This window comes from Medicago truncatula, chromosome 6 (genome assembly GCF_003473485.1).
Source record: "Medicago truncatula cultivar Jemalong A17 chromosome 6, MtrunA17r5.0-ANR, whole genome shotgun sequence".
NCBI lineage: Eukaryota > Viridiplantae > Streptophyta > Magnoliopsida > Fabales > Fabaceae > Medicago > Medicago truncatula.
Window position 1 is genome coordinate 36,749,756 of NC_053047.1, and position 14,734 is coordinate 36,764,489.

The 14,734-nt window shown below is 31.3% G+C and overlaps 2 protein-coding genes across 3 annotated transcripts; both read left to right on the forward strand.

The window, feature by feature from the left end:
* Positions 1 to 2,283: 2,283 nt before the first annotated feature.
* LOC11427859 (UDP-glycosyltransferase 708D1) lies at positions 2,284 to 6,182 on the forward strand. Its single transcript, XM_003620143.4, has 2 exons — positions 2,284 to 3,186; positions 5,096 to 6,182. Exons 1-2 carry the CDS (start codon positions 2,389 to 2,391, stop codon positions 5,756 to 5,758), a joined length of 1,461 nt encoding a protein of 486 aa, XP_003620191.1. The 5' UTR covers positions 2,284 to 2,388; the 3' UTR covers positions 5,759 to 6,182.
* Positions 6,183 to 7,903: 1,721 nt separating this feature from the next.
* On the forward strand, positions 7,904 to 12,332 carry LOC11418264 (beta-glucosidase 12). Of its 2 annotated transcripts, none has more exons than XM_003620144.4 (13): positions 7,904 to 8,136; positions 8,706 to 8,775; positions 9,020 to 9,078; positions 9,176 to 9,251; positions 9,377 to 9,454; positions 9,536 to 9,623; positions 9,743 to 9,998; positions 10,085 to 10,200; positions 10,366 to 10,583; positions 10,769 to 10,800; positions 10,902 to 11,004; positions 11,706 to 11,814; positions 11,915 to 12,332. In XM_003620144.4, exons 1-13 carry the CDS (start codon positions 7,969 to 7,971, stop codon positions 12,108 to 12,110), a joined length of 1,569 nt encoding a protein of 522 aa, XP_003620192.2. In that variant the 5' UTR covers positions 7,904 to 7,968; the 3' UTR covers positions 12,111 to 12,332. The 2 variants fall into 2 exon arrangements, with proteins under 2 accessions (XP_003620192.2, XP_024642029.1); XM_024786261.2 differs by having other exon boundaries at positions 8,000 to 8,136; positions 8,713 to 8,775; positions 9,358 to 9,454.
* Positions 12,333 to 14,734: the final 2,402 nt, after the last annotated feature.

The following is a 14,734-nucleotide window of genomic DNA, read 5'->3' on the forward strand; positions in this document are numbered from 1 at the left end:
GTGAACAGCCAAATTGTACAACCAACAACTTATTTGCTATTTTTAATGATATTTTGATTGATTTCGATTTTTGTGCTCCTCACAAAGTTAAAGGTTGTTGCATTGGTTGTCCAATTTTAGATGTACAAATAACATAACTCCTATACTTATATCCCGAGCAAACTTTAAAGGGTTAAAAAAAAGAAGAAGAAAAACTACAAACTTGCCAAATTATTTCCCGAAGTTGATATGCTTACCTAACCGTAGGGCTGGGCAAAAATAACCAAAAACAAAATTGAACCGGTTAACCGAACCGAACCGTATCAAAATTAACTGAAACATTTAACCAATTCTCAAACCGAACCATAATTTTGATAACAATTACAACCGAACCGAACCGTTAGTAACCACAATTATCCAAACCGAACCATTAACCATAATTATTTTAAAAATAGCTTATTTTAAATAAATAAAAAACAGCATATTCAAAACAGCTTATTTTAAAACAGCTAATTTTATGCAAAACAACTTATTTTAAAAAATAGGTTATTCAAAACAACTTGTTTAATGAAAACGGCTTATTTTAAAGCTGTTTTGAATAAGCCGTTAGGATGGTTAGTTTTATGTTAGGGAAATCAACTTCTGTTAACTAAGTCTGTTGCAATTCTTTGAGAAATCTACTAGCTGATCTTGGGGCTTATTCGAGGATAGCAACACATTGTTAGGGAACAATTTCGAGTACCTAGTTTTGTAAGCATACAGTTAACATGTTTACACCGTTAGATTTTAAAGTTGCATGTTACCTAAATGATTAGAGATTTACTTATCTATTTTGAAAAAACTATGTACAATGGGAATTGTGATTCTTTTCTTATTTGGCAGTAACATGGAAATATTGCTATGGTAATTGTGATTCGTTTTATAGCTTTCATTATGTTGTCCAACATTCATCAGAGGTCCTGTATTTTATCATAGGAATATAACAATAACAACAGCAATTGTTTAACTCAAAGGAGCACAATAAATGTATTCTAACGGTTTGCTATCAAGAATTGATTTAAAGGAAGAGTATGAACGTTCAAGCATGAAATGCTTCTGGTAGATACATTTTCTTTAATAATGTAATTTGCAAGCTAGAACCTCCTTAAGGATTAAATGTCACAATTTTTGACAACTTGCAATTTGATCAAATCAAACGTAATGGTTTGGTAAATCTTAATTTTCAGACTCTTAATTTTAAAATAAGCTGTTTTTTAAAACATGTTGTATAAGCTGTTTTTAAAATAAGTTGTTTTTTAAAATAAGTTGTAGTTTCATAAAATAAGTTGTTTTGCATAAAATAAGTTGTTTTAAAATAAGCTGTTTTGAATAAGCTATTTTTTAAAATAAGTTGTTTTGCATAAGATAAGTTGTTTTGAAGAAATAAACTATTCTACCTTTTAATTTTAATTTGTTATTTATTTTTAATAAAAGTGGTTTTATTTATTGGATAAAAATATTTATTTTGGTTCGGTTTGGTTAATAGGTAAACAAATGGTTAACCGAACCATAATGTCGTTCAGTTTGGTTACTTCCAAACTTTAAACAGTTCAGTTCAATTTTTCCGAACCATTTAAGCAATTTGGTTCGGTTCGGTTCAGTTTTAATGATTAACCGAACCATGCCCACCCCTACCTAACCTCCATAATAATTCTGGTCACCCATAAATAAATGTATGACATGCATGAATCATGATATCCATTTATTACTTAAATCTATTTGATTTATTGTGGATCCTACGACAAAAGTGTCATAGATTCTAAAATAATTTTATTAATTTGTATCTTCGAGGTATAAGTTAAGAAGTTAAAAAAAAAAAAAAAATCAATTTTTATATTAAAAATATAAAATATTAAACTTATTAATATAGGTGGATCCAGTTTATATAGCTAGCCACACCAATTTTTTTATTTACTAAGGATGTCTATAAGAATGAAATATTAAAAGATGTTGTCGATTCATTTTCTTACAATTAACATTTGTTAGGGTTTCGAATTGACTTGAACTAATAAACTAATAACACTAGTTCGAATAAAACTTTTGAAAATATTATTGAATGAAATAGAACATAGTTTATAACTTAATTAAGCAAAAAAAATTATTATTATTTTAATATTTTAACCACTCCAAAAAGTAGACTTTGGATTCACCTCTCTTATCAATGCATAAACATATGCAAGATTTGGGGTTCGAACCCCGACCACCACAAAAAAAAATGCACCATTTCCATGAAAAAACCTCTATATTTGGTTTCTAAACTTACACCCTTATTCAACAAGTTAACATTTTTCTAATATAAATTACCATCATCATTCATCATCCACACTAGCTAGACTTCCCTTGTTTCTTCTCCACATAGCAAAACTAACAATGTCTTCTTCAGATGAATCCTTTGTTGCTCATGTAGCTTTCCTTCCAAGTTCTGGTCTAGGTCATCTCAATCCATGTCTAAGAACAGCTGAGTTATTTCTTCGTTATGGCTGCAAAATCACTCTCATCACACCAAAACCAACAATCTCTTTAGCTGAATCAGACCTCATCACTCAGTTTTGTTCTTCTTTCCCCTCATCTCAACTCACTCAAATAGACTTAAACCTCATCCCTTTAGATCCATCGATTAACGTTAACACCGTCGATCCATTTTGGCTTCAGTTCGAAACCATTCGTCAATCACTTCATCGCCTTTTACCTTCAATTCTAACAAAACTATCATCTTCACCATCATCGTCATCACCTCTCTCAGCTTTGATCTATGATGTTAGTTTGATTTCACCTTTGGTTTCCATCATGGAGAGTTTCACTTTTCCTAGCTACATATATTTCATAGCACCAGCAAGAATGTTTTCTTTCTTTGCATATTTATCTGTTCTTTCTGAGAAAAGCAATGATGGTAAACATTTTTCATGCATTGGTGATGCTGTTGAAATCCCTGGAATTGCACCAATACCAAAATCTTCATTACCTCCTTTGATTCTTCAACCTAATAGTCTCTTTGAAAAGATACTTATGGAAGATAGTCCTAAACTTAGAAAGCTTCATGGTATTTTTATGAACTCGTTTGAAGATCTGGAAGCTGAAGCACTAGCTGCACTTAATGATGGGAAAGTTGTTCCTGGGTTGCCTCCTGTTCATGCTATTGGTCCTTTGGTGCCATGTGAATTTGAGAAGGTTCATGTCTCACTAAAACTTTGGTTTAAATGCAGTTTTGACTCTATTTTACTTTTGTAGAAACTAAAATTGACTTAGAGGTGTAAAATTGATTTTGATATGTTTATGTGTATGTTTGGTTTGGCGGTGGAGAGAATTGATTTTGATAGAATTGAGTTTGATAGAATTGATTTTGGTAAAGAGTAAGTTGAATGGAATTGATTTTTGTGTAGAATTGATTTTGTCTTAAAAATTGATTCCAATTTGAAGCTAAGGCTTACTCCCTCCGTTTCAAAATGAGTGTCGTTTTAGCAACAAAAAATTGTTTCAAAATGAATGTCACTTTCAGTTTCCAATGCAATAATAATTTTTTCTTTTCAATTGTACCCTCCAATTAATACTCTGCACACTACTCCAAAGTATTGCTATTAAAACTAACCAATAACTAATAAGGATAATTTGGTAAAATAACCATTCTCTTTCTTTTAATCATTGCATTTCTTAATATGTGTGTAAAGATCTAAAACAACACACATTTTAAAACGGAGGGAGTAACATTTTTGATTCTACATCTTTTTATAAGTCATCTTTTAGAAGGTTAAATATGTTTTTAATTTCTTTAAATATACCAATTTTCATATTTAATTCCTAAAAAACTTTCCATCAAGCAACAATCCCCATAAGCATTATTGTCTTCAAAATTGGTCCCCACCAATGACTCCACTAATAAAAAGCTGGTGTGGCAATTACACAATTTAGTCATGTGTATTTACCACGTCAATTAAATTAGCAACATGTAGGTGCCATGTTAGCTTGTTAATGAGAGTTATCATTAGAGACCAACTTTGATGATGGTAAAGTTTAAAGGGCCTTTATTTGATGATCTTTTTTAGAAGGATTTAAAATAAAAGTTGATATATTTAGAGGGAATAAAAACATATATAACTTTTTCAATAGTAATTGAATCGACCTTAGTTTATAAAGACAAAATTATATTACGAAGACATCACCGATTTGCTATTGGTAATTTTATTATCTTTTACTCCCTCCAATCATATTTATAAACAAAAAACAACTTTTTAAGTACATTGAATAACTAAGTATCTGATCTATAAATGTGACTGAATACATTAATTTTCAATGAACTTAAAAAAATATTTTTTTCTTATAAATATGATCGGTGGAAATATAATTTTAACCATAATTATGAAGACATAACCAACTTGCCATTGGTTTGTTGAAACCGATAAAAACAATGAAAATTTAGAGGAAAAAGAAAAAAGTGAAGTGACCAATGTGTTGGGCACCAGGCCCGGGCTTGAGGGTGTGCAAGGTGCTCAATCAGATCGGGTTTCCAAATGCTACGGGCCTCTAACAAAAAATTAAATATAATACCCACCTCCACTTAAATAAAAAATATATATGTCATATCATTTTCTTTCTTTAGTACACGTTTGAGTTTTTTTCTTGACTCTAGTTTTCATTTTTGTACATAAATCGAATCCTATCAAACTACCCCTAATTAGTATAATCACTTAATCAGTCAATTTGAAAAGTTATTTCATTGAAAGAATCACAACAATCATTTTTTTCTTCGCATAAACCATTCGTCTTACCCTTTTCCACGACAGAGGAGTGACAAATCCAAATGACACCTAGATAAATTTCACCTCTTTCACTTAATTTTTTTAAATTCCTTTTATATTTAGAACTTCTTCTCGTTATGATTTTTTTTTAATGAAATTTAGCTATACAAAAAAATTATGTTTTATTTTACTAGGGGCCTATTTTAAAAAGAGAGTCGAGCCTCCTATTTCACGGGGACGGCCATGTTGGGCACCAAAACACACGGCCAACATCATAAAGTGTCTGAATACATATATGTGTTATTCTAATGTAGCCTAAACATTTGTCTTTGTTTAATATGTAGGTACGATGCTCAACCAACAATTGCACGGATTCTGTATTGAAGTGGCTTGATGAACACCCTAAAGGATCAGTGGTATATGTTTGCTTGGGAAACAAGACAAGTACAAGGAGGGATCAAATAAAAGATATGGCTAATGGGTTAATGTCATGTGGTTACAAGTTCTTGTGGGTGGTGAAATTGAAGGTAGTTGACAAGGAAGAGGAGGAAGAGTTAGAGAATGTACTAGGGAATGAGATGATGAAGAAAGTGAATGAAAAGGGTATGGTTATAAATAAATGGGTAAATCAAATGGAGATCCTTGGTCACCCTGCAATTGGAGGGTTTGTAAATCATGGTGGGTGGAATTCAATAGTAGAAGCTATATGGCATGGAAAGCCTATTCTATCATGGGCTCATGATGGGGATCAAAAGATAGCATCAGAAGTGGTGCAAATTAGTGGGGTGGGGGTTTGGCCTGAGGAGTGGGGGTGGGGTAAGCAAAATTTGGTGAAAGGGGAGGAGATTTCAAAGGTTATTAAAGAGATGATGAGTAGTGAGTCTTTGAGGATCAAAGCTGGGAAAATGATGGAGGTAGCTAGAAAGGCTGCTAGTGTCGGTGGGAGTATTGAAGTTGTGATTAAGAAACAAATTGAGGAATGGAAAATGAACTTTCAAAGCATATAATAGAAGAAAAGTAGGGATCGTCTGCATTCACGTATTTGGAATATCGATGGTCGTTCGATCAAGATCAAACTAATCAAGTTTGATATTTGAATTATAAAATAAAAACACCAAACTTGAATCTAGATCATCTGATCTTAATAGAACGACCACCAATATCTTGATTGTTGAATGCAGACAATCGCAATTAAAAAAAATAAATAGCAACACTCACTTTAATCCTCTTTTCAACATCGAGACTTTTCTTTGGTGAACTACATGTAAGTCCCAACACTATGCGGGATCCGTTTTCAAAATAATGGAACTTATATGAACTTTACTCGATCAAAGATATGATATCGAAGAAATAGTGTTAGAGTGAGTGTTGTTTGCATATGTCTCCTCAATCTTTATTAATATATGGTCTATTTTTAATTTGGTATCTTAAGTCTATGTTTTCTTGACTGTTTAGTGCTGTTTAGTTAATTGTTAGTTAGTTTTTTTTTTTAATGGGAGTTAACTAATAATATTAGTCATGATACAACATGCATTACTCAAGCAGATGAATACAAATAATAACAAGAAACCAATTTTACCTGGTTTCCCCTAGCATTTTTCATTAAGAATAATATCCATCATTCTTTTCATGACAAATTGGTACATTTTTCCCCTACTATCCTTTTACCATCTATCATTCCTAAAATGAAATAGACATAGATATAACAAGCATATGTGCAATTAAGTATACAAAAAGTAATAGATTGAGTGAACCATAACAACTCACCTAGAATGGTCCCAAGACCAAATATAGAGCGGTGTTTATGTGCACACCCAAAGATATATATATTTTTCTAAAAATAAGAAAGAAAAAAAATATCTTATATTTTTGTAATATTTGTCTCTTTGTGGTGTGTGTCGAAATACTATGCATTTGATCTTATGACCATGTAAGACTTATTCTTATTAACTATTCTGATCGCAGAGTACGCTAAATAATATGAAGTAAACTAGATTCGGAAGAAAGTAATACATTTACAAGTTAATTAAGGTGATATTTTGAAGACAAATATGGTTGTACAAAGTATTTGGATGGTAAATTTTTTTGAGATAATTTAATTTAGATGGTTATTTAAATTTGGTTTATGTTGATATTATTCTTTTGATCATAAATTTAGAGAATTTTTAAAATAAAAAAGATTTTACAAAGTATTTAAAAAAGTTAAACTAAATAATTAAATTCAAGTGGTTAATAAATTACAATAAAAAACGAATATCATTTAAGAGAGTTCGAGTTCGAACTTCAAATTACTATAATCCAAATATTACATATGCGAAACAATGAAAAACAATGTTATTAATTTATGGGCTAGAGATGAAGTGAAAGATTAAAAAAAAAGGGCAGTGATTATTACTTTTTAGTAATTAATTATTACACCACTTTTTAATAAAATATTACTCTCTCCGTCCTTTAATAAATGACTTAGTTGACTCTGACACACATACCAATGCGTATGTTTTATCTTTGATATCTTCAATTCTCTACTAAAAAAAATTATAAAAATTTTAAATTTTAAAAATACTCATCGAGACGAATCCAACAACATCTTATTAAGGGACGAAAGGAGTACCTTTTTTAGCTGCTTAACCAATGCGCCAGAGACTGGGGCACCGGTTAACGATCTCAAAAAAAAATAGTTGACTTCTCCATGTCAGGCTATCACCATATATTGTTCTTGGAAATGATAATTATTGGCACAATGACATTCACGTGGAATTTATCTATATTATCTTTTCCTTCCAATCCAATAATGTATTTTTTTTTTGTTGAAATCTTGTTTAATAGTATTCACAAGGAACCAAGCTAGTGGTCCAACCTTAACGTAATTTTTTTACACAAAAGACTGTTTTTATGACTTAAACTCGCAACGTTTCAATCATGTGACAACAACTTTTCCATTGCGTAAGAGCTCCCCATCTATCTACAATTATGAGTATATTATCTATAAAAAAAAAAAAAAACATAGTGGACCTTGTCCATGTCAGGCTGTCCTTATATCTTATGCTAATATTCATAATTTACTAACGAATGACATTCATGTGGAATTTAACTATATTATCTTTTGCTTTCACAATTCAATGTATTTGTTTGTTTAAATCATGTATAATAGTGTACATAAGGACCCAAGCCATGCACTATTCATTAAACTTTAGCAAATCTGCGGATCAATTTAGTTATGGCATACTTGAATGTTTTTCTTCTCATGAATTCTTTTTTGCTTATTCTTAGCTCAATGGCTATCATTGAAGCTGCTACCATATTCACCGACGGTATTAGTCCGCCCCTCAACCGGAGTAGTTTTCCAGATGGTTTCATTTTTGGAACAGCTTCTTCAGCTTACCAGGTAGTCCAAAATTTTCAATAATCTTTTACTTAATTGTGTATATAAATTATGTTCGAGTATAATGAATAAAAATGTGAGCATTGAATAATATATAAATGAGAGGATCCGTATAACCATTACTTGAAGATGCGATGTGGAAACCATTTTTGTAGTTGCTTCTGACCCAATATATGTGATAACATTCGATGTTTTAGACTCCCTTTGATTCAATAGTGGTATAAGAGCCGATGGTTTGACTAACTGTAATGTAACTGGTGTACGATGGTATGTGGTGGTCAGAGTTGATGCTTTGACTCAGTGTTGTCAATTGCGAATCACCACTATGCTACAATGTTATCTGGCTGCTATAACCACTATTTATGAACACTTTGTACTAAATAACATATCGTGAAACAATAGCAATTTTTTCAAATTTCGCCAAGGTATGTAGCTCCACTATAGCTGCTATTTGACAACACAGCTTTGACTTATCGGTGTTCGGCTATGATATGTTTGCACAATATCCTCTGTCAAAAAAATCTCTGCACAATATATAATTTGGTATATATATTTTTGAACAATTTTTGTAGTATGAAGGTGCAGCAAATGTTGGTGGCAGAGGACCAAGCATATGGGATGCTTACACTCATAATTATCCAGGTTACACAAACACACTCATAATTGGATTTTGAATTTTCAATTTTGAATAATTGGTCAGAGATTGCTCTAGTGTGAAAGCATAGTGTTCCTTTGAACTAGCCTTGTGTGCAAGGTTATAATTTTTAATCGAAATGCAATGCAAGATTGAATTAGTTTTACAGATTCATTTAGTCAATATTGATTATCATATTTATTTGAGATGTCTCTAGTTATAGACTGTAATGTAACATATTTCTGCTGCCAGAAAAAATATTGGGTAGAAGTAACGGAGATGTCGCCAACGATGAATATCATCGTTATAAGGTGAAATACTAATATCCGACACATATAACTATTAACTATTTTAGAATGAATCTAAATCATAATAAAGATTATTCTCTAAACTTTATTGTTAATGCAGGAAGATGTCGAGATCATGAAGGACATGAACATGGATGCTTACAGATTCTCAATCTCTTGGTCAAGAATATTGCCAAGTAAAAAACATTAAACAAGAAACATTTTTAATTTAGTTTTCCTTAATCATTCCGATAAAAAAAGTATATTTTATGCAAATGAGTGATTGTTTTATTTAAATGTTAGATTGCTTGGCTTATTTCAGAAGGAAAGGCTAGTAGAGGTGTGAACAAGGAAGGAATCAATTATTACAACAATCTTATAAATGAACTTCTTGACAAAGGTAAAATTTTCATATAATTGCTTAATTCTGATTTTACTAATTTCTGTCAAAAACTTAGTTTCAATGCATTTGTCAATGCAGGACTTCAGCCCTTTGTGACCCTTTTTCATTGGGACCTTCCGCAGACACTTGATGAAGAATATGGCGGCTTTTTAAGCCCTAATATAGTGTATTTCACATGCCTTATAACTGATAAATGATAATGATCGAACAATATTTGTCGATGATCATTGATAATTTGAATCTACTATCATAATTTTTTCTAATTTTTTTTCAATATATATGTAGGAATGATTTTCGAGACTATGCAGAGCTTTGTTATAAGGAATTCGGAGATAGGGTGAAGCATTGGATCACATTGAACGAGCCATGGACATTAAGTAAATACGGTTACGCTGATGGAAGGTCAGCACCCGGACGATGTTCATCCTGGCATGACCACAATTGCATTGGTGGTGATTCAGCCACTGAACCCTATATAGTGGCTCATAATCAGTTACTTGCTCATGCAACTGCCGTCAAAGTTTACAAAGCTAAATATCAGGTTTTGCTTCATATACACTCTTTTTCGGACGAATAACGTAAGAATTTCCATAATTGATTACCTAAAATTACTTCCTTTATCACTAGGCATCTCAGAAGGGCTCCATAGGGATAACACTATCATGTGACTGGATGGTTCCGCTACATGATACAGAATCAGATATCCGTGCGACAGAAAGAGCCGTTGATTTCATACTTGGATGGTAAAGATCTTCATGAACCTAAATTTATATCTAAAACCCAACAAATGGACCGACTATATTATAGTGTATACAACGATTTGCGATATCAATATCAAACCTATCTTGACTTGCAAAATGACGGTCCTTATATTAATCAAAAGACTTAATTTGAAGAATATATTTTAGGTTTATGGAGCCATTGACAACAGGAGATTATCCAAGTTCTATGCAATCATTGGTCGGAAGCAGATTACCAAAATTCTCTAAACATGAAGTCAAGCTTGTAAAAGGGTCCTTTGATTTCATCGGATTAAACTATTACACTTCAAATTATGCTACCGATGCACCTGAATTAAGCGAATCCAGGCCTAGCTTGCTCACAGATTCTCAAGTCATTACTACAAGTATGTATTTTATTCACCATCTTTAAATCGACGATGATAGAGTATTATGTTGTCCGTTGATGTATTTACTCGACCTCACTAATTAATAAGATAAGACATCGAGTATTATGGTAATTAACAATCGATTACTGCGATTATCAATAGTTTTTGTTAGCATTTGAGCATGATGCATTTTGTTTTGACAGGTGAACGTAATGGAATACCTATTGGTCCAATGGTAAGCATGTGAATAATTTAATTACTACTGCAATCATGCATCAAGGTTTCATTTCATTTTTGTTTGATGAAAAGAGGTAACTTGTATACATATACATGCAGACTTCTTCAATATGGATGTCAATTTATCCTAAGGGAATTCATGACCTGCTGCTCTATACTAAAACAAAGTACAACAATCCTTTGATATACATCACTGAAAATGGTAAAACACCAATTATTTTTTATTTTCAAATCTAATAAGTTAGTATTCATCCATAAAGATTATTTGTTGGTGCAAATTTAGTTTATACTTAATGTAGAACTAATGCTTCAGATTGAAGATGTATCTCGTGCTCGATAAGAGTCAGTGAACATATATAGTTACATTTAATTACATCTATTTTCTTAAACTATTATTGATGCTTATGTATCAATCTCTATGTCAATGTCTAAGTCAAATTTGCACCAACAATAATAATTTAAGAAAATAGAGTCTGATACGTAACCGTCAATAATAATTTCAGAAAATAGAAGTAAAATGTAACTACATATATCTACTGACACTTGTTGAACACCAGATACACCTTCATTTTGAAGCATCAGTGATGTATTGACATTGTCAATGCTTATGCTTGATATGTTTATACTAAAGTTGAAGGGGGTCATTTTTGTATGTAATATAATAGTTATTTCCTTATGACAAATTTTTTATGAGAAATAATTTATTAAATTAGGGTCTTGTTAACGAGTGCCTTAAGGGCACTCTTTAAGGATTCCTAATAAAGAAATTATTCTTTAAAAAAGTCAAAAACTCCAATTTCTAATGCATTGATTTCATAAATTTTGACAAAAACTTACTATTTAAAGTTCCCTAAACAATACTCCAAGGGCACTTGTTAACATTTCCCATTAAATTATGTATAGGTATAGATGAGCTCAATGATCCAACACTCTCACTTGAAGAAGCCCTTGCAGATACAGCCAGGATTGATTACTTTTATAATCATCTATATTATCTTAAATCTGCAATCAAGTATGTGACATGAAGTAAAAGATTTTTTTTTTTAGTTATTCTATTGTTTATATGAATTGTAAGGCATGCTTAACATTTTTTCACTCTTTGAATTTTTCAGGGATGGTGTGAATGTAAAAGGATATTTTGCATGGTCATTGCTCGACAATTTCGAATGGACATTAGGCTATAGAGTGAGGACTGGAATAAACTTTGTAGATTATAAAAATGGTCTCAAAAGATATCCAAAAATGTCAGCCATATGGTTTAGAAATTTCCTACAAAAGAAAAAAGTTAGCTATGGTGATTTGCGCTAAGATGGTCAACTTCATTAATGATGTGTGGCTTAAATATGATTGCAATGAGCAATATTGTTCCACGATACTTTTGGTAATGTACAATACATTATCTCAAGATATAAGTTGACAAGGTTTTCAATGGATTTAATGATAGTTGATGGTAAACAAGGGCTTCCATAAATATTTATTAGATTATGATAAAGAAAAAAAAGAATCTAATCTAGAGTTACTTTTGAAATTCAACAGAGTTACATAATTTTATTTAAGGATAATGCTACATCACTCGAATTAACAGCTTACGAAAACATCAAAACCTACGAACATTTGTTTTATACAATCACAACCTGCAAACATGTATCTCATATTTGCGGTCAAATAAGAGATCTAATGGCTACAACTCATTCGCGACAACTTCATGATTCTTGTTCTCATTATATAAAAGCAAAATGTAAAAGAGCAAAGACTTTATTATGAATTATTAACATCTTCAACTATATTGTTGGCTCTTCAGCAAAACAACAACAATCATATGCAGCACCTCAATAAATAAATATATTAATAATAAAGAAATGAAGAATTCAAATAAGAGTCAGAAAGATCAAACATATTACGAAAAAGGTCTAGTCTTAGGAACTAAATCCAACCAAGTAAAATATTTAGTGTGTTTTTGGTATGACGGTGGCGAAAATTGATTTTAATAGAATTGAGTTTGAAAGAATTGATTTTGATTAAAAGTGAGTTTGATGTGAATTGATTTATGTTTGGATACAGTTTTTTAAAAATGATTCTTATGAGTTGATGTTGTTTGGATAGTTTGAATCAAAATTAATTTTGAATGTATAATGACCAAATTACCTAATACTCCAACACAACCCAAACCCAATAGAAAAAAAAATTAAAAAAATCCAATTTGTGTCACTCTTGGAGATCACCACGTCACTCTTTCTATTTTCTACTCATTTCCATCTTATTCTCAACCTCTCACTGCTTAAACTCTTCTAGCCTTTCTCCTTCCCCATCTCACTATTTGTCTCTCATTCTACCATTTCTCCATCACTCATCAATTAAGAACAAATTTGAAAAAAAAACAGGATAGATCTACAAAAATGAAAGGAGAAGAGTCTTACTACTTCAAGCGATGTGCATTAATAAAGAAGAAGAAATGTTTTTTTATGGAAGAAGAAGAAAGATTTTTATTCATAGGAAATTGTAGAATAAAACATGGGTATATTGGTAAACTATACTTGTCATTGAAAAGTTAAAACTGTGAATCGCGTTTCACTACTGCAGAAGCTTTGAATTTTAGCTTTAGCAGAACCGATGTTTTGGACCTAAAACATGGTTTTACAGATCCACTTTTCCTTCATCAAAACAACACAGAAAATTGGGAAACGACGTTTGACAAAGTAAACCCACGTTTGGCTTGTAAAAACGTGATGCCAAACAGACGCTTAGAAAAGATCCCAAAAGAAGCAAGTTTTTTGGCACAATGATTTGCAAGTTTAGAGTACAACCTAAAGATGGGTGAACTAGGTTTTGAAACTTTTTCGATTATTTTAGTGATGTTTAGGTTCTTTTTATTTTTCCAGAAAATTATGACGAAAGTATGAAGGATATGCTGAAAAAATAAAGAGAGTAAGAAAGAGCAAAAAGAACACAACACATTGGTTCCTCTTCTAACCTAAGGGTAGTCCAATCCTCTCAGGCTCTCATCCCCCGTGCCCTCACACCCCGTGAAGGAGTTTTATTATGTCAGAATCTTTGTTACAAATCAAGCCTCACTCCAAGACCTCTCTAACAATCTTCCTAACAATTACAAGATAGCACTTCACTATCTTTGCAACATAAATCTTCACCAAACTCTATGATAAAATTTTCACAAACAAATAAGATAACAATCTACTATCTTTAGCAAGAATTTCCACCAAACACTAATGAAAATCTTGCAAGCAATGGTTGAAGAAAATATCGTATGACCTTAATTATCATATCAATATCACTTTCAAATTAATATAAATTAATGCTTAGAAACCTTTTGGATATGAAAATATAATCAAAGCTTCACAAAAATGGAAGTTTGAAAGTTTAAGTGATATTTGATCTTTAGATTTTTGAATATGAAAGTTGGTTGTTGTTGTATTGATCTGAAATATATTTATAGAGGCTTTAGAAAATGTCCATGAAGCAAGACGTCAGTTCCATGGGGGTTCTCATGATCATTTGAATCGCACATGTTCATGAAAAAACACATTCTGATACGTGGTAACCGATTACAATATTTACGTAATCGATTACCACATTCCAACGTACCAAAACTTGAAAATTTTGACTTCGTAATCGATTACATATATGTGGTAATCGATTACACATATGGCAATCGATAACTTGATGTTGAAAATCAGTTTTTCACCATTTTTCGAAACTTGCATGTCGACTCTTATATTTGACTTAGCAAATGATTTGTGATTAAGTTCAAATGAATTTCTGAGCATTCTAAGTTATATACATGAAGTAATAAATCAAAGATAAAGACCATACTTACAATGATTCACACTATATATTCTAAAAGAATTCATTTTCATCACATCTTCATCTTGTGCCTCTATAGCTTTTCTTCTTTTGTGATATGAGTTTGTTATCAT

What these genes read in the sequence shown, in the direction of transcription:
- LOC11427859 (XM_003620143.4), top strand. Translation starts at nt 2,389, where the DNA reads ATGTCTTCTTCAGATGAATCCTTTGTTGCTCATGTAGCTTTCCTTCCA. An exon ending in TGCCATGTGAATTTGAGAAG is followed by an intron (nt 3,187 to 5,095) that starts GTTCATGTCTCA and finishes TTTAATATGTAG; the next exon opens with GTACGATGCTCAACCAACAA.
- LOC11418264 (XM_003620144.4), top strand. Translation starts at nt 7,969, where the DNA reads ATGGCATACTTGAATGTTTTTCTTCTCATGAATTCTTTTTTGCTTATT. An exon ending in TTGGTCAAGAATATTGCCAA is followed by an intron (nt 9,252 to 9,376) that starts GTAAAAAACATT and finishes GGCTTATTTCAG; the next exon opens with AAGGAAAGGCTAGTAGAGGT. An exon ending in TTTACAAAGCTAAATATCAG is followed by an intron (nt 9,999 to 10,084) that starts GTTTTGCTTCAT and finishes CTTTATCACTAG; the next exon opens with GCATCTCAGAAGGGCTCCAT.